Source organism: Leptidea sinapis, chromosome 47, assembly GCF_905404315.1.
Source record: "Leptidea sinapis chromosome 47, ilLepSina1.1, whole genome shotgun sequence".
In the NCBI taxonomy this organism is placed as follows: domain Eukaryota; kingdom Metazoa; phylum Arthropoda; class Insecta; order Lepidoptera; family Pieridae; genus Leptidea; species Leptidea sinapis.
In genome coordinates this window covers 361,354-380,322 of record NC_066311.1, presented here as the reverse complement: position 1 = coordinate 380,322, position 18,969 = coordinate 361,354, and the positions used below count along the sequence as shown (strand labels likewise).

General features: G+C 35.0%; 1 protein-coding gene across 1 annotated transcript in view; it reads left to right on the top strand.

Moving 5' to 3' along the window:
• LOC126978136 (uncharacterized) overlaps nucleotides 1-5,831 on the top strand; it is a 38,145-nt gene extending 32,314 nt beyond the window's left edge. The window contains exons 4-5 of the mRNA XM_050826881.1: nucleotides 2,451-2,612; nucleotides 3,738-5,831. Coding sequence (XP_050682838.1) covers nucleotides 2,451-2,612; nucleotides 3,738-4,001 — 426 coding nt within the window. The 3' untranslated portion in view covers nucleotides 4,002-5,831. The remainder of the gene's footprint in view (nucleotides 1-2,450; nucleotides 2,613-3,737) is intronic.
• Nucleotides 5,832-18,969: the final 13,138 nt, after the last annotated feature.

Genomic DNA, 18,969 nt, shown 5'->3' with positions numbered 1-18,969 from the left:
GCATATGATAACGTATCACTTCCCCTACTCAGGAGTAAACTCAACCAGCTGAGTACCCCGTGAAGCTATCTCGTTTCATATGTAACATGTTATTGTAAAGAACAATTACTATCAAAGGTCCATCCTCTTAACTCCCTCCTAAGTCAGTTTGGAAAGGCTTACCTCAAGGCTCATTCTTTACAATCTGTATACATATGACCTCAATAGCTCTGTATCCCCCTTCTGCCAAATACGGCAATATGCAGATGATATTGTTCTGTATACTTCGAACAAGTCCATACAGGATTCATCCAATCAGTTAAATTGTGCACTTGAATATCTTGCTGATTATTTAATGCAACATGGGCTGTCACTATCAACTTATAAAAGTAAAGTAGTTTTATGTACACAAATAAAAGACTTTTTCCTCATGTTAAAATTAAAATTTATAATGTTGAGTTACCTGTTGCTACCAATGTTAAGTTTCTGGGGATTTGGTTAGATCAAAAATTATCAGGCACAAAGCATTTTGATTATGTCTCACAGAAATGTGAGAAAAACATTAATATCCTGCGCTCTGTATCTGGTGTCTGGTGGGGAGCTCAGCCCTACATCCAAAAATTATTGTACAATGCAATCATTCGCAGCGATTACGGCACTATGTTCGTGATCCCAGGAAATAAAGCAGGTCTGAATAAACTGGACAAAATTCAGGCTAAATGCTTACACATAATATTAGGAGCCATGAAATCTAGCCCCATTAATGCCATGCAAGTAGAGTGTGTGGAACCTCCCCTTTCACTTCGCCGTCAATTTCTTGCCAATAATTTTTTTCTCAAATTAGCTAAATGCTGTGGACATCCCTTGCTTCAAAAATTAGACCAACTATTTGCTTTATACAATAATAATAATATTCCTGAATCCAAAAGACCTTGCATTCTCCACAGTTACTTATTATTCTCTTACCTCTCTAACCCCCTCTTCCAATATTCTAAATTGCCTCTATTTAGTATGCCTTTTAATGCACTCACTTTCCAACCATCTAATTTCAAACTAAGGTATAGATAAGGTTTTCATAGAAGCCAATAAAACTTTTTCTCAGATGCTTCAAAAACAGACATGAGCCCTGTTGGTACTGCAGCATGGATTCCTTTTTTTGAACAAGAATTATACCCAGTTACAGCTGCCCATCTATCACTTCTGTTTTCACTGGGGAATCAATTGCCATACTTGAAGCAATTTTATTTGTTATGTCTCATGGCATGAACAATTCTATTATTCTTTCAGACTCTAAAAGTTGCCTTCAATCAATACTGTCAAATCCATTTAGGTCTAAAAGTAATTTTCCAATTATACTTAAAATAAGGGAATCTTTGAAAGAATGATATAACCTCAATATTAACATTGTTTTAGCATGGATTCCAGTTCATTCAGGCATCCTTGGTAATGAAAATGCAGATGCATGTGCGAAGACAGCTATTGCAACAGGTTCCCTCCAATATTCAAAAATTTTCTCCCATGACTTGCGCACCATCCTGAAACCCAAGATGCATGAGAATTGGTCCAATATATGGCAAGTTTCCAAAAACTCTAAAGGCAAAGTTTATGGAGATCTTCAGCCCGTAATTCCTCAGAAACCTTGGTTCTCCAAATTTGAAATTCCCAACAAGTCAGCGATATCAACTATTTGTCGTTTACGTTTTAATCATGCTTGTACCCCAGTATTTTTGGCTAAACTAAGAATTAGGGACAATTCCCTTTGTGAATGTGGTCTAGATGAGGGAAACGTGGACCATTTATTCCTCAAATGCCCTTTAACGCAACCTTCTTTGTACAATTTTATACCTTCTGAAATTCCCCGCCTAACTTCCTTTAAATGTCTCCTCTCCCTAGTTTTCACTCCTTTTGTATATATTTTGTGTAAATATATTAAAATAAATAAAATTAAGTTGTAAATATCACTAAGTACTTATATTAAATAATTTAAGTAATTATATTTGTGTATGTCCTTTATAGTCCTAACAGCATGTATATTTGTTTCATGTATAAGAAAATAAAACTTGTTTCAATCTTAAGCACCGATCACTACCATTAAAATTGGTAAACAAATACTTAGAGTATTGTTTGGTCTTGGTGGTCTACCAAAGCGTGACATTGGCAAACTTGTGGTATACTTTCCACAGGAGCCATAGTAGGAAGAATAGAATAGAATACATACAGTCTCGCCCCTCTCTCAAACAGATCACGGGCATTAATTAGCAACATTAACCATTTCATAATATCTCCTGTTTTGGAAATAATAATCAATTTAACTTTAAAATGTATTTTTATTTAATCTATATATTATTTCTTGCAATATCGGATTCCCAATTCTAATGCAGTGACTCTCTTATTTTAAGCCAAAATTGCCCCAAACTTTATTATAATATGTATATTTTTTTTTATTTTAATCATAAACATTTTTCCTTTAGAACAATTGGGATGAGATTGAGCAAAAAATCAGACTGCTACTAAAAACAATTGATAAATTAAGTGTATGGACTGGAACATTCGGAGGAATAAAAAACTTTACGTTAAATAGTCACAATATAAATGTGGATTTGAGTGTCCACGTTCCAAAATACTTATGGAAGGTAAGTAAATACTTTATTGATGTAAGGTAGCTTCTTACAACAAGATGAGTCTTTTGGCCTAGTAGTAGACCACTAGCTGACTATTAGAGCATTACAGTTTTGTGTAGATCACCCTTTTGAATTAATTTTGAAGAAAAGACACTATTTCTGTGTGGGTTGTTTAGTGGGTAGAAATTTTAATTCTTGGAAGCTCCAGAATACTTCTAAGACGAAAATAAGTTTTCGCATTTCAGCGCATATTTTTATAGACATTGTTTATCTACTAAAGCACGTTCAAGTTGGACAGATATTGTCGGATTCTCTACGTATTTAACATTACGCACTTTAGACACATCACATTGTAATAGTATTTTATTTGACTGTACATAATGGAGGGCCTAAGATCATATACGTCCAAAAAAATGAGTTTAGAGTTAATCGATATTTTGAGCAATTCACGTACACTAACTCAAAGTGTCATGGACAAGTCGCGAGTGCAAGACGTAGCTTGTTACGCACCTTAAAGTATTATTCCTGGCCTGTTGTTTTCGGTTGTCTAACAGGAAGAGACTTTATCAAGACAATATTATAAACACGAGTGTCATAATAATAATAATACACGAATGTTTTAATGCCTAATTATGTATAGTTACATACACTGCTTTAACTACCCACATATCATAAGCCTCCATGATGCATTCAGGAATGGAGTTCATGAGGAGTATTTAGGCAGCTATCATTGTTCTTTCTTTCAGAGACAAACTAGAGTCAGCCCCAACAATCATATCGTACAATATATTACTTACGTGCAAGATTTCTCAAATTTGTTTTACAAATTTCGTTTCATTTCCAACTAAACGTCATCTCCACTGATAAAAAAGAAAAATCATTTTATTTTTATTTTTCAGAGATGAATGGAATAATAACATTGATTTGAATGTTATTATTTAGCAATAAATAATTGTCATAGATAAGCAATTTGTTGTAACAAAACAGTCTATTGTTAACCATAACATGACCATAACATAACATGACCACCAGGTCATAATGTGTGGTTCTTGAACGCATTAAGGAGGGCTTATGATATTTGAATATATAAAATTATAACTAAGCATAATAGTTATAAAGATGTTATAGGTATTTCAGGTTATCCACAACAAGGCAGTCAAAAGTTCATTAGCGATTATCCAGATCAATATTCCATTTTTGACAATAGATGAAGCAAAACGCCATGTTCGTTGCAAAGATATTTGTGACCAAATAAAGTGGTTGAGAGGCACGGACTGGAGAGATGTCAACAGAGGCTATACCTACTGTTGTAGGGTTCTCGATTTTGAGAAAGCATTTTCTTATGAAAATCGCTTTAGAGATGTGCATAAAATTTTTAGATACATGCAGGAACAAGTATAGAAATTGATTTAGAAATTCAAGAAGGCTTTTAAGTTAGGCCCATGAAACTTATAAAATATCTTCTTTGCTGACTCTTCCCTGAAAAGAATATTATAATATAAAAATGTTGTTACTGTACATCATTATCAGTTACTATAACTGAACCGAGACCGACAAGAGGTCGAGCGACGGACTTGATATAGATAAAATTCTGGTCCCTGAAGGAAATACTAGAAGGAGAATTTCCCCTCATCCTAAAGAAAACCGTCCTAAAGAGCTGTTATTTACCTACTCTCCTCACATACGGATGTACGGATGTCAAACGTGGACGTATTACATGGGTAACACTGAAAATGTTTAGAACTGGCCAGTTAGAATCATTGCTAATGAAAACTTTTTTTGAATTTTAATTTTAGAACTCTTTGGTAACCTAATGTAGTATATTGCATTCATTTGTCATTTGTTTTAATGAAATGGCAAATCTAAAACTCTTGTTACACGTGAAAATGAATCAAACGCGAGAAAATTTTCGGTCAATGGTTTATAACGACTTTCGTTTTGGGCTTACTCAACAACAAAGCTATGATAGGCTGCGATTAGCATTTTTAATGAAGCCCTATCTTGTGCCACTATTTACAATTTCTTTAACGAGTTTAAGCGTGGACATAGCAATCTCAACGATGATCCGCTTGAGGGACGTCCTTTAACAGCGACTACTGAAGATAACATCAGTGCTGTGCGACGTATGGTAGAGGAAAATAAGAGAGTGACCTATCAGCAGATATGGGTAAGCCTAGGCATTGATATGAGTCAAGTTCAAAAAATATAACACGAACATTTAGGCGTCAGGAAGCTTTGTACCAGATGGATTCCCCATACTTTAACCGACGAGCAGAAACACCTTCGCATGGACTGGTGTCGCCAAATGTTAGATAAGTTCAACGGCGGTGACTCAAATGCTGTTCTTGACATCGTCACAGGTGATGAAAGCTAGATATATTCCTACGAGCCCGAAACCAAAAGACAGCTCCGCTCAGTGGGTGTTTCTATTCGAGAATCGGCCAACTAAGGTAAAGAAAGGAAGAAGTCAACGTAAAAAGATGAATGCCTCATTCTTTGGTCGGAAAGGTCATTTCGCGATATGTTGTGCTAGAAGATGGAAGAATAGTTACTGCAGACTGGTATGTCAATCGCTCGACAGCAGCGCCCTCGAAGCAGGATCCTCCTTCACGACGACAATGCTTCAGCGCACTCCGCAAAACGGACTGTTGAATATTTGACTATGGCAGGTGTCGAGATAATGAGTCATCCGCCATACAGTCCTGACCTGGCGTCATGCGACTTTTATTTATTCCCAAGAACTAAAGATAAAATTCGAGGTATTCGCTTTACGAACCCTGAATATGTGGTGAAAGCGTACGAAAATGTCATAGAAGAGGAAGAATGGGCTCACTGCTTTTCTCAGTGGTTACATCGAATGCGACGATGTGTAGAGAGGAATGGATAAACAATAAAAGTATTGGCAACTTTCTACATTAAGCCGTTTTTCATTTTATAAGCATTTTCAGTGTTACCTAGGTGCAAACAATTCAGCTAATTCAAATGTTGTGAGCCTTCTTGAGTGTAAAGCCCGCAAAAATTCGTGTTCAATCAAATCGACACGTGTTTCACCTCTACACGAGGCCATCCTCAGGAGATGTTGACACAAAATTCTGGCACGAGATAGATTGGGTAGTTTGACATATCGCTAGAGAGAGAGAGAGAGAGACTCTCCTACTTTCAATGCTTCTACAATACTACAATGCTACAATATTAATATTTTGAATAAAATGCCACAAAGGCAAAAATAAACATGTTTTATTGAATTTTCTTATCACAATCAATCGTATTATATAAATTGTAAAACTTCACTTTGCACATTGCCATTTCTTAAATAAATCAAAAACTCAACTTTTTATTACAAAATTAGTGTTTTGGCACCATACAAAATAAATTATGTAATTAACAAAAGTAAATGTATTCTGAGCCTCAATAGGTATACATTCACACTTAATATAGGTAATACAACAATCGTAGCTCCATATGCAAACATAATAAACATGGATAATCCATCATTCTTGTACTCAAGAGATCAACATTTTCACATAAGCTATAATATTTATTTATTAGCGGTTTACTAAGTAGTTACTACATTATAGTTTTAACTATTACTATACTTATATTATAAAACAGGTAAGCTATATTTATTATTCTATACCTATATTTACAATACTATGACTACATAAAATTAAAACTATCATTACGTGGAAGCGTACCAAGAATACTGGCAGCATTATCGCATTGGATAGCAAGGCTGATCCGTTGACCGAAATAGCTGCCAGCGCTTGAGTTTCCAATATATTGCCGCGCCCTATTGAGGCGCGAAGATAGTATTTTGAACATTCTCCGCGCCTTTGGGCCTCACGGGCCAAGTGTCTCGACACCAAACAGCACAAAGATGTATGACTCACTGAGACCAACATATTTGCGACGCTTGCTGTCTTCGGCAGTCGAAGCAGCAGCCCCAGCAACAACAGCCGTAACTTAGACATGAGAAGGAGCCAGAGTGTCGACGCAAGTAACGTCCCACACCAGCGCCCTTCCCCGTACCCAAGCCACCAGCGTCATTCCCTCAGGACGCTTGCCATCGCATACCATTTGGCTCTAAAACAGCTGGTATATTAAGAGCGGCAAATGCCCTGCGGATGACTTCATTAATGCTGGCGTGACGACTAATACGGCCTGCCAATTGTAGCCAAGAGCATCTGTCTGAACGCCACATCTACATTGATGTGGTTCATTCAGTTTTATACCTAAAAAAAGAAAGAAAGAAAGGTACGCTAGAAAGTGAATTATCGAAATCAACTGGCTCAATATCGATGCCTGCTAGGTGTTCAGCCATGCTGGATGGCTGCTTATCAGAGCTGAGTGCTTTAACATCAATGTTGCCTAGATAAAAAGAAGATAAATGATCCAAATATTTTTACAGTCGATTTTACCTCCGAAATGCCCTGAAATAAGATCTGAACAAGGTTCAGTTGTTCTTACCTGGGCTAGACGAATGCATATTGCATATTACAAGCTCCAGAATTCCCTGGTAATGGAAGCATTTCGTGTGTTTTAATAGACCTTGACCTTGACGTGATTATTGTTCGAATCTGAGTCAGATAATTTGGTCAGGATCATTTACATTATCGTCTGATGAAAAAACGTCTTCTGTACTATCTGAACTCCTACATTTGCCAGCATCACTATCACTTGAACTGTAGTCATGATCAGAATCTGAGCCTATCTCTTCGATAACTTTGTTTGGAGTCTTAGGATACTCCAAGGCTTGATCATTTGTGTCTTGTTTTGATCAAATAAGAAATCGAAATCAAAGCCTGATAGAATTTAATTAAAAATTACCGAGAAGTTCTTTAGTGAGCAGATACATACTTTCTACATAAGCAATAAAATCATCACATAAATCATAATAACCAATTTGGATTTCAACCAAATAAAAGCACGGCATTATTACTATCTAAATTTACAGATAAAATAAATGAAGCCCTTAATGACAGAAAGCATGTACTAGCTCTATTCCTCGACTTTTCACGCGCTTTTGACACATTAAATCATAAACGGCTAATTAATAAACTTTATAATACTGGCATACGTGGCCCAATGTTAAAATGGTGTGAAAGTTACCTACTCAATAGATCGTACTGTGTCAAGGTTAACGAAAGCTACAGTAAGACTGTGGTAGCTGACGTGGGAATTGCACAGGGGTCTGTGCTCGGTTCTCTACACTTCATTGCCTATATTAATGACATGAACAATGTCCTGAATCACTGTACCTCATTTCAGTACGCAGACGATACATGTCTACTTGTATCTGATAAAGATATATCTGAAGCGTTCATTAAAATTAAAGTAGATCTAGACAACGTGAACAAATGGTGTCATGAGAATGGATTAGTTTTAAATGCGAGCAAAACCAAATATATACACATTTGCTCCGCACATAATAAAACCCAACATTCGAACGGAGAAAGGATGGTAGCTTACGAACATCTGTGCTTACACCAAAATAAGAGTATATGTCAATGCCCCACTGTTGAATGGTTGAAAAACATACATATCTGGGCCTGATTATAGGCAGCAAGTTTAATTGGCTACCTCAAATAAGTCGAGTATGTGAAAAACTAAGAGCATTTCTGGCTAATCTACAGGAGATGGCTTGTAAAGTTGAACACTGAACCGGTTCCATTGTTTGCTCGGCGGATTACTGTGTTCGTTTGCAAACAAGAATTGAAACCATTTAATAATACGTCTTGGTTCGTGATTTTTGTTCTGTTAATAACATTATGTTATTTAGTATATATTGTTTTTTTCTATTGTTTTCGCTATTGTTATTAATTAATTTTTTTGTTGTAATGTTGCAATGTAGAACGTACGGCACTCCACACAAACCCAATTGGTTTATGGGTGCTATTGTATTGTATTATCCTTTGTGTTTCCTAAAATAAAAAAATAAAAAAAATATATGATTTTAATGTGAGAAATATATTATTTGTCAATAAAATTTATGAAAGTGATAAGCACAATGTTAGCTTATATCACAGATGTCAATAGCCCAGAATTCAGCGGGCCTACCATGAACTCTTATTGCGATTCAATTGACAACCTAAAATGAACTGCATTGCTATTTCTTACCACGACGTGATTAGAGCTATCTAATTTAGGTTGACGTCAAATCAACTGATTAAATCGCAATGATGTCAATTGAATGTCAAAAATGATATCAACTGAATCGCAAACTGATTTAGTTCGTTCATTCATTCGTACCATGAGGTGTTATTTCAACCTAAACTGGATAGCTTATTTGTCAAAGTGACCGATTCGAAAAAAGTTGCTACTTCCTTAGAGGAAAGTGGATCGTGTTGTTAGTAACTTTTAAAAAATAGTGAAAACATAGAAAAGAAAATTTTTATTGATTAAAGATGAGATGAGACTACTTTATTGGTCTTTTTTGTAAAACAAAATACTGAAAATAAATACCAAAAATGAAAATACTAAAGTCGAGGCAGCAAGGGCCCGGGCTATAGCCTGTTCGCAAGAATGAATTAAAAAAATGTACTCTGTGGTCCTGTCAAATCGAACATCAATGGAGGTGCGTTCATATCTCGTTATTTTTACGAAAACACATAAGCAAACATTTAATTTGTAATTCAAAGAACTATATTTATTTATATTACTATTATTTAATAAGTATAAAAAAGGGCTTAATGGTTTATAATTTGACGCAATTGCGCAATTTTAAAATCTATTTTTAGTATTTTCTACGCAAAAAAATCGCTAAAATCACATCATTTTAGGTTTCGAAACGCAATTTTATTTCGTTCATTCTTCATAAGCGATCTAAATTCCATTCTGTAAAAGGCACTTCATGGCACGAATTTTAGTGATTAAGTTTAGGTACCTAAACTGAACTGCATCGGATTCGCATCGCTTATTAAAAGTTGATGGTAGGCCCTCAGTACTTGTTTCCGAATTGATTAAATTGTTTACGTTAAATGACACTAAAACTTTTATTTTACTTTAAAAAGTACGGTCGTAGACCAGTTACACTACTTAAGGCGCTATAGTCCTAAAAAGTAACATTTTTAAAAATCTACTTAAAATACTTCTACAAATACTACGGTTCCAATTTTTTGACATGTTTATCTTCATTTCTTTATCTAAATAATCGCTGTTTTGAAAACACGATTACGAAAAAAAATCTCGATAGATTTATTTTTTGAAAAATAGTCTTTTTTATTTGAATTGTTTATATTATCACTATGATAGCTATAAACACAAAACTTATTTTACTCGATAGTTTATTAGTATTTATAAGTTTTCACTGTGGGATTTATCAATACGCTTTATGAATTATTTTATATTAATTTTTTTCGTAATAAACCAAACGCGACGCCTTGGTTGCATGCTCGCTCAAGCCAGCAGTACGCTCGTGACCACTGTCAAGGAAAGTACTGTGTTCGTGTCTCTCGGGCTCACATTACGTAAGATTTTAGCAAACAAGTACAAAGCGGGAATCATAGTAAAAAAATAATGATGATGCGACAGCGTATTTGTTGAAATATATAGGTAAATGTAAGTCGGAAAGTATTAAAATAAAATTTACGTAATATTATTTTGAATATTATGCCACGCGGGATTTTTGTGTGTATGTACTTTAGGGAAGTTAGATAAATCCAAGATGGCCGCCGCACAAATTTATGATTTCAGCAATATGGATATCGTGTCCGAGGTTCTTGAGGGTGCAGAGAACGATTTTGGGATCATTTTTGAAATCCAAGATGGCCGCCGCACAAAATTATGATTTCAGCAATATGGATATCGTGTCCGAGGTTCTCGAGGGTGCAGAGAACGACTTGGTGATCATTTTTCAAATCCAAGATGGCCGCCGCACAAAATTATGATTTCAGCAATATGGATATCGTGTCCGAGGTTCTCGAGGGTGCAGAGAACGATTCTGTGATCATTTTTGAATTCAAAGATGGCCGCCGCACAAAATTATGATTTCAGCAATATGGATATCGTGTCCGAGGTTCTCGAGGGTGCAGAGAACGATTGTGTGATAATATTTGAAATCCAAGATGGCCACCGCACAAAATTATGATTTCAGCAATATGGATATCGTGTCCGAGGTTCTCGAGGGTGCAGAGAACGATTCTGTGATCATTTTTGAATTCAAAGATGGCCGCCGCACAAAATTATGATTTCAGCAATATGGATATCGTGACCGAGGTTCTCGAGGGTGCAGATAACGATTTTGTGATCATTTTTGAAATCCAAGATGGCCGCCGCACAAAATTATGATTTCAGCAATATGGATATCGTGTCCGAGGTTCTCGAGGGTGCAGAGAACGATTGTGTGATAATATTTGAAATCCAAGATGGCCGCCGCACAAAATTATGATTTCAACAATATGGGTATCGAGAACCTCGGATACGATACCCATATTGTTGAAATCGTAATGTTGCGCGGCGGCCATCTTGGATTTCAAAAATGATCCCAAATTAGTTCTCTGCACCTTCGAGAATCTCGGATACGATATCCATAATGTTGAAATCATAATTTTGCGCGTAATATAACATTTCTCTCATACGTCGATAAAAAAGATTTACTTCAAAAATGCATAAAAATATTATCACAGTAATTCCGTACTCTAGCACAACTGTAAGTTTTAAAAAATATTACGCGGTTCATTCTGGGTCGGCGGTCGTTGACCCGCATCGCTCGGTTCGTTCTCAGCCATGCCCGACGCCCGTGTCCATGCGTACCTATCGAATCTAACGTTCGCGCAATTTTTACCTAAAGTGTTGGGAAAACCTCGCCTTAAAGATATGCATATAAATTAAACTAATATACCAAATTATTTTCACAAAAAGCCGAAAAAATACATAATAAAACAGTCCACCTACGATTGGTAACAAGTAATGCATCTAACATGGAGCGGATGCGCGGTATTTGTGACTTACTTCGCGCAACAGTGTGAGACAAAGGAAAAACAAAAAGTTTATTATTTTCATTACGTAGCTAAATGTCAGGTACATATAACCGGAACAGATCGTTGTGGAGATCGAGTGCATCGATACGTCCGTGTAAAATATTACAGGCTGTCACGAACTGATCCAGAGTCCTTCTTACTTTTAGGGAGTTGTATCCCAGACAACCGAGAAGAAAAACGGTGGGATAGAGAAAAGGATAATAGCTGTAGAGTCTTTTATATAAGTACCTAAGGAAGGTTTTGCAATTTATCTAGAAGTAGTGAGTAGCATGCTTCATGTGGGTTCCAGACGCAGGCGGCGGATTCTATTTTACTGCGCACCACAGCGTTGTAAAGCAATTTCAGAGCAAGCTCACTACGTAGATCTCGTGACAATTTCTTATAACAAATCCCAATTGTCGAAATGATTCCTTCACCAACGCAGAGATGTGGTCATGGAAAGTTAGGTTTTGGTTGAATGTAAATCTTTGATATTTGTGGTTTGAGTTATCAGAGAGTTATATAATTATAATTGATCAGGTGGTTCATCCTTCCGAAAGTTATAGATTGGCAGTTGGACAAATTGTATAACCATTATCTAACAGGCTAATAGTTACTAAATTAAATTAAAATTTGCGGACTTTCCTAAATCACTCATAGATCCCATTTGTTTATTTATTCAATCAATAGAGTTTACACCAATTACATTAATTTCCAGAAAAAAAAATTAAAAACTCAGACATTCATCTCACTCACAGTACTTCAGACATTCTGACATTATTCCCGTCCATTCATCCGCAAACAAGTCACACTCAGGGTTTGCACTCAGGAGAGTGTTGAGCGCGGTGAGGGTTCGGGTTATAAGCGACTGTGCATGCTCTACTGTGCGCCTCTGCGGAACCGCAAACAGCTCATGCCGACGGTTGCGAAGGTATTTGTTGGACCAAAAAACCGACAATCATAATTTGAACCAACCAAAATAAAAAAATGTCAAATCGGTCCGGTGAAGTCAGTTGAAAATAAAAATACGAAATATTAGTTCAGTGTAGCTTAGTATTGCTACATAGATGTGATATATGTAACTACATACACATGACATATTATATCATGTGTATGTAGCCTTATATGGAAAATAAAGTAAAACTTTTGTCGCGTAACACTAAATCGTAAAAGGCATGTTGGCAAAAGCGTCTAAAATTAGATACCTACTTTGAAGATGTTATGCGGTGCGGTCTAATCACGGAAATATCGCATCAATCTATTTTGACTGTATGCCATAAGGATACCACAACAATAAGCACTTCAAACAATTGTAGAAATCTAAACTTTGTATTATTCTGTATGAGATATTTTTTTTATTAAAACGGCAAGGATTTCATAGTATCTCCGGATGTCACTTCACTATCTTTGCCGCGATATCAATTCGTTAATTTTATTATTTTAAATATAGTCCCTTTATATTTCAATGTCATTATCACTGAATATTATACTTGACTGTCATTGTAGCTATCGCAATTACAATATGAGCAACAAATATAGAATAGTGCTGTTTTACTTAATAAGTGTATGTGTGTTTATTAATTGTGACACTAGAAGAAGTGTAGCTTTTGTCATAGACGAAACCAGATCCATGTTCCAGGAAATATATCAAGTGAAGCAACATTCAAAACGTATTTTTGATGTGATTATAGATAATTCTCAAATAGAGAATGTGATTTTAATTACGTTTTCTGATCCCGGTAAGTACTTAGATATAATATTTCATATTATGTACGTTTCATGCTACACTGTGAGGCGGAGGCTAGGTAATTTTCCACTCCTACTCATCTATTTAAAAAAATTGGCGGGAGCTCCTTAGAGAACTTGGAGGTTTTGCCCCTGTCAAAAAAACGCCATTTATACAATAGAAATCTTAATACAGATTAAATTAGGAGATATCTTAAATTATTAAAAAGAGAAATATTAGGTCAGGATCCCAAAGTCAAAGTCAACTTTGACTCTCAAAGATCTCTTTAGTTTCTTAACTTGCCTATGATTATTGGTAACTATACCATTTGTTTGTGGTATCTGGGGTTTGCCTGTTGTATTTTACTGAGTACCACAAAGTAGGATCCATGTAAATACATTATACGCATAATAAATATCGCGATGCCTATTATTTTAGCAGGAATGAGATTTTACTTGTTTTCATTACTTGTGTAGGTTTTAAGGCAATAAAAGCCTTATTGCCTTAAACTTTATTACAACTTATATTACACATACATTCATAGGTGATCGCTACAGGAACTCAAAATAAGTCATACTTTAGTATTTTACGGACCTTTCTCTCATAAATTATCATGCTCGGTTTGAGTAGACTTTAGTACTCCAACTATACTAAAGGCATAAGATCCAGCTGTTGAAAACATGATGATGCCACCGAATAAAAGGTATAAAATTTTAGGTTAACTCACTCCCATGTTTAACGTCAAATTAATTTGAAATTTTCTTATTTGAATTATCGTTATAATGAATAATACAATTACAGATGCCAGGCTACGAGTAGCGACAAGGGAGCAAGATATATTTTACGATGAATTAGATCGTATAGACTTGGTCCATGGTGGCGATTGTCCAGAAGCTTCAATGAATGCTATAGAAAAAGCTTTGGACGTTGTTCTACCAAATTCAATCATATACGTTTTTACGGATGCAAGTGCTAAGGACTACGATAAGTATTTAGTGGTGATGGAAAAAGCAATGGAGAAGTCAATTCAGGTTTGTGAAAAAAATATCAAAATGGCCACATATTATATTAGTTCCGAGAACGAATTCCGAAGAGAAAAGTTTCTTTTAGTTTTTGGAAGCTTTGATCCGGATTTGATCACTGTTTACAGAGAAAACTAGCATGAAGTAGAAGCCAACAATACACTGCGTTGCGTTTCGCATTAGTAAATTTTGAAGCCACTACGTCTAAAAACTTCATGTACTGGTTTAGCGCCAATAACTTATGGTTAAATATTCATAAAACTAAATATATTATAAATTTACTGCGCCAAATGTCAAAAAAGTAGATGCCATTATTTTATTTAATGGAGAGGTAGTAAAACCAGTGGAATCTGCTACAGTTCTTGGCATTACTTTTTCTTTCAAATTGCAATGAAAGATTAGCGATTAGGCTTAGTTCTGCAGCATATGCGGTTAAAAAAAATAGAGAATTATCTGACGCGACTATTAACATAAGTTGTTTTCATAGTGTTATGGTATATTGTTATAGGGAAGTGCAGCCGATATTAATACCATCTTTGTGCTGCAGAAGACAAAGAGAAAAAATTAAAGAAATAAACATTTTGACTGTTGCTTCTCCATACATTCCTGATAATGTTCTATTCATAAGCAAATTAAGGAATTTGCATGAAACTGTGACAATCATTAGGTTAAAACGAGGAGCAAACATACACTTGTTATGCCTACTACTCGATTAAGTTGAGTTATTAAGTCTTTTTTTGCGCGATCTATATGCTTTAACAATATGATTCCAGAAAATATACAAAATAAACGTGTTACGAAATTTAAAAGAATTGGTACAAAACGTTTGTGTAGAAAGGTTAATAAAATAACATGAACGATTTTTTTAATGATACCACAGACTGGGGGTGAAGCGGACACCCTCAGGCTCTTTAATTATAAATGTTTATTGTACGCTATCACATTATAATCCATATTTTTATATAAAAAAGCCCCGCTGAGTTTCTTGCGCCCGTTCTTCTCAGGTAAGGCAGTCTGTTTTGAATGTGGGATAGTTTTTGACATTTAATAAGTGATTTTGAATAAAAATATTTGAATTTGTTTATAAAACAAGTAGGTGTACATGATAACAAATAATTATATAAAAAAACATTATCTAGAGCAAAAGCTTGATGATAAGATAATTGGTATTTACAATAATTAATCTGCTTTTGTAACCGGTTTAACTACATGTTTCGTTATTACTATGATTATGTCTTAATATCAAAGCGCAAAGTGTAAACTAGTCGTTATAGAACTGTAGCAGTCAATTTATATTTAAGGCTATTTGCATAGTCTTACAGCACAATCTACAGTTAATTTGAACAATACTGTATTAAAATAGCTACCATTGGTAACCCTACAATGCTAATACTATACCTACATGATATCCAATACGAGACCTTAGATTCAAAGTCTACTATGACTTCGAAAAGATATGCCTCATAAGTGAGAACATGCGCAAGAAATGAGGCCTCTTTCCTCGATTCATGACTTACGTACATTTATACAAGCGTATAAACCGAAAAGCGACGGTGATCACTTATCATGAAGTGACGCTCATTCTAGTTTGTCCTCTAATAATATAGAGTTTGTTAATATTTTATCGATCGAACACAAACTGAATTCGTAGATTAACTATCAATTCTTAATGCTGCGTAATACAAAAAAGCTTTACCTTAGCAAGTTGTGGCGATAGAAGTAACTCAGTAAAACCGTTGGAATAAGAGAGAATAGTCTATGTTTTAAGAAAACCAACTCCATAACAGACAGTAGCTAGTACAGTGGAAGTCCCAGTTACGTCTATAACCCGGATAACAAGTAGCTTTGAAAATGTAGTACAATTAAAGTAGGAAACTGTTGGCGGCACTGCGGTATCTAAGAGAATAAGAAATTTATTCCGACAACACTTTCAAAAGGGTAATGTAGCTTTAATAATGCAAATTGGGGTTTAAAAACTTATCGAAATGTCTAGATTGTATATATGTATTTGAAATGAAACTATTAGCTTTTAGTAAATAATCACCACTTATGAGCTGTTAAGTAAATTTAGTTTTAAAATTTGTTAATCATTCACACAGTACTCAATAGATCATTCTCAATAGTATAATAATATTGTGAGACTAAGAAAGTGAAACTTCGTCAAAGTGAGGTTAATAATACGAAACCCAATTATTATTTTTATTTTATACCCACAAAAGTATTTTACATTTATTAACATTAAGTAACAATTAGAATCTCAATATATATATTACATTGAATTGGGTATAAATCACATTTTATTTATATTTCTTTAGGCGGTTTGGTTTATTTTTCTTTATCTGATCGCGCTCCCTCAAGTCGGCTCGGGCATCAACAATCAGTAATATATAACAAAATATTTATAGTAACGATTCAACAGCGCCTAATTTAAGCCCAATTGACTAAAGCTTGTTTGACTTTGACTATATGAAGAGCTCAGAAGGCCTAAATATTCCAGATAATAAGTTATCTCTTCAAAAAGCTCAGCAAGTGTGTATTTACCTCCGTTTTTTTATTTTAATCACCTGGTGTTAAGTGATCACCGCCGCCCACGTTCTCTTGCAACACCAGACGAGCTTTGTCGGCATTTAAAATGGCGGACGCGCTTCTTTTTAAAGGTACCCATGTCGTATCGTCCTGGAAACACCGCACAAGGAAGCCCATTCCACAGCTTGGTTGTACGTAGCAAAAGGTGGTATTCAGCTTCAGGAATGTACCGTCATTATCATATTTATGCTTATTATGTTATGTTATTATGTTTAGAAAAATCAAAATATACAAACAAATCGTCAAATAGATAAAATATCTCTCAGTCAGCAGCTTGGATTTGCTTTGATGAGCTCTAATTTTATAATCTGAAACCGACTTTTTAAGCATGATGCTAGGATTTTGAGTGTGGTTTCTATTATACCTATGTGTTCCAGTTTTCTTGAAGCAGGGTATGACTGACTGTATCTGTATATATATATGTATATACGATTTTTTCCAAAAATTTTGAGTGTTGGTAGAACAGAAACTGCTCGTTAGTTCCCAGGATTAGATTTCATGCTTTGAACACTGGGGTAACTCTAGCAACTTTAAGACTGTCCGGAAAGATACCTTCAGCCAAAAGTTGATTCAGACATTTTGTTAATTTATTAATAATAATCCCAATGACATGTATGATATGTTATTTAAAACAGAGTTTGCTTCTATATTTACTTCTAAGACAGTCAAATCATGGTGGTCTCCTGTCATTTAATGATTGGGCAACAGCTGGCATTGATAGGAGCAGACAAAGGCTATATGAACTGTATAGTGAGAGATCATTGTATAAGCATGATGCATCTTTTCTCGAGTATGTTAAAAAATACTCTTAATTATTTTAAAGTGTTTGTTCTATTGCAAAGTCTATGCATATCAGACAAATAATTAAAAATGCACCGAATACAAAAAATTTAACAAAAAAACAACCGACTTCAAAAACAATAGATATAATATGCACTAAAAAGTATAAAAATAATTGCGTATTTTTATACAATCTAATAATCAAGGAAGGTAAACACAGAAACCAGAAAAACCGCAAAAGAAAAGAATTGACATCACCAGAGGTAGCACATAATCCGCGAAAGCAATACGCTTCATATAACAAAAATCTACAACGAATACAAGTCTCATCAACGCTTTCGATTTAATACTCTGCAGATCAGATTCATTTCCATCCTCATCAAAACACAGGAGAGCACAGTAGTTAGCAAATAGCAATCGAGCCACCAAAACAACCCGCACACAAAAGAACAAGTAAGTAACCATAACATTAGAAAAACATTTCCCAACCCGAGTGGTCTTCGTGGGAAATTAGACCAATACCCTCCATCTAAAACGTACATACAAAATTGTAAGACTAACCCAAGAAACAATCTACTAAGGATATTTACATACAATGTAAGATCCTTATCATCTTATGAAAGGTACCTAGAGTTATCACATGCTCTTAAAAATATCAATTTCGACGTAATCTCTGAAGTAAGAAGGAATAACTGCAACATCGAAGAGTACACTTACCATATATTATGTTACATGGGAGAGACTAAGGGCTTATACGGAGTCGGATTCCTTATAAATAAAACTCATAAAAACAATATAGTAAACTAAAAAGGAATCTCGGAAAGAGTAGCCCTCCTACAGTTAAAATTCACAAAAGCTATATCTTTCTATCACACAAGTATATGCCCCAACTGAGAAAGCACCGGAAAATGAAATAGAAATGTTCTATGATAACATCAGAACGGCTCTCGACCTATCGCACGGTACTATACTCATTATAGGAGATTTTAACGCAAGTATAGGAATGCCGAAAGAATTATGGGCAGATACGATTATGGTAAACGAAATGAAAGAGGTGAGCTTATCTCATTTACAAATGAATTCAAAATGTCAATAATGAACACATACTTCAAAAAAAAAGAGAGTAGAAAATGGACGTGCATCTCTCCAAACCAATTAACAAAAAATGAAATCGACTTTATATTATGTAGCAAACCAAAACTTATTACAAATATAGAAGGACTATTTCAGAAATAGTACTGTTATACAAAAAAGGAGACCCTCATAATATAACAATCTATAGACCCATTAGTCTAATG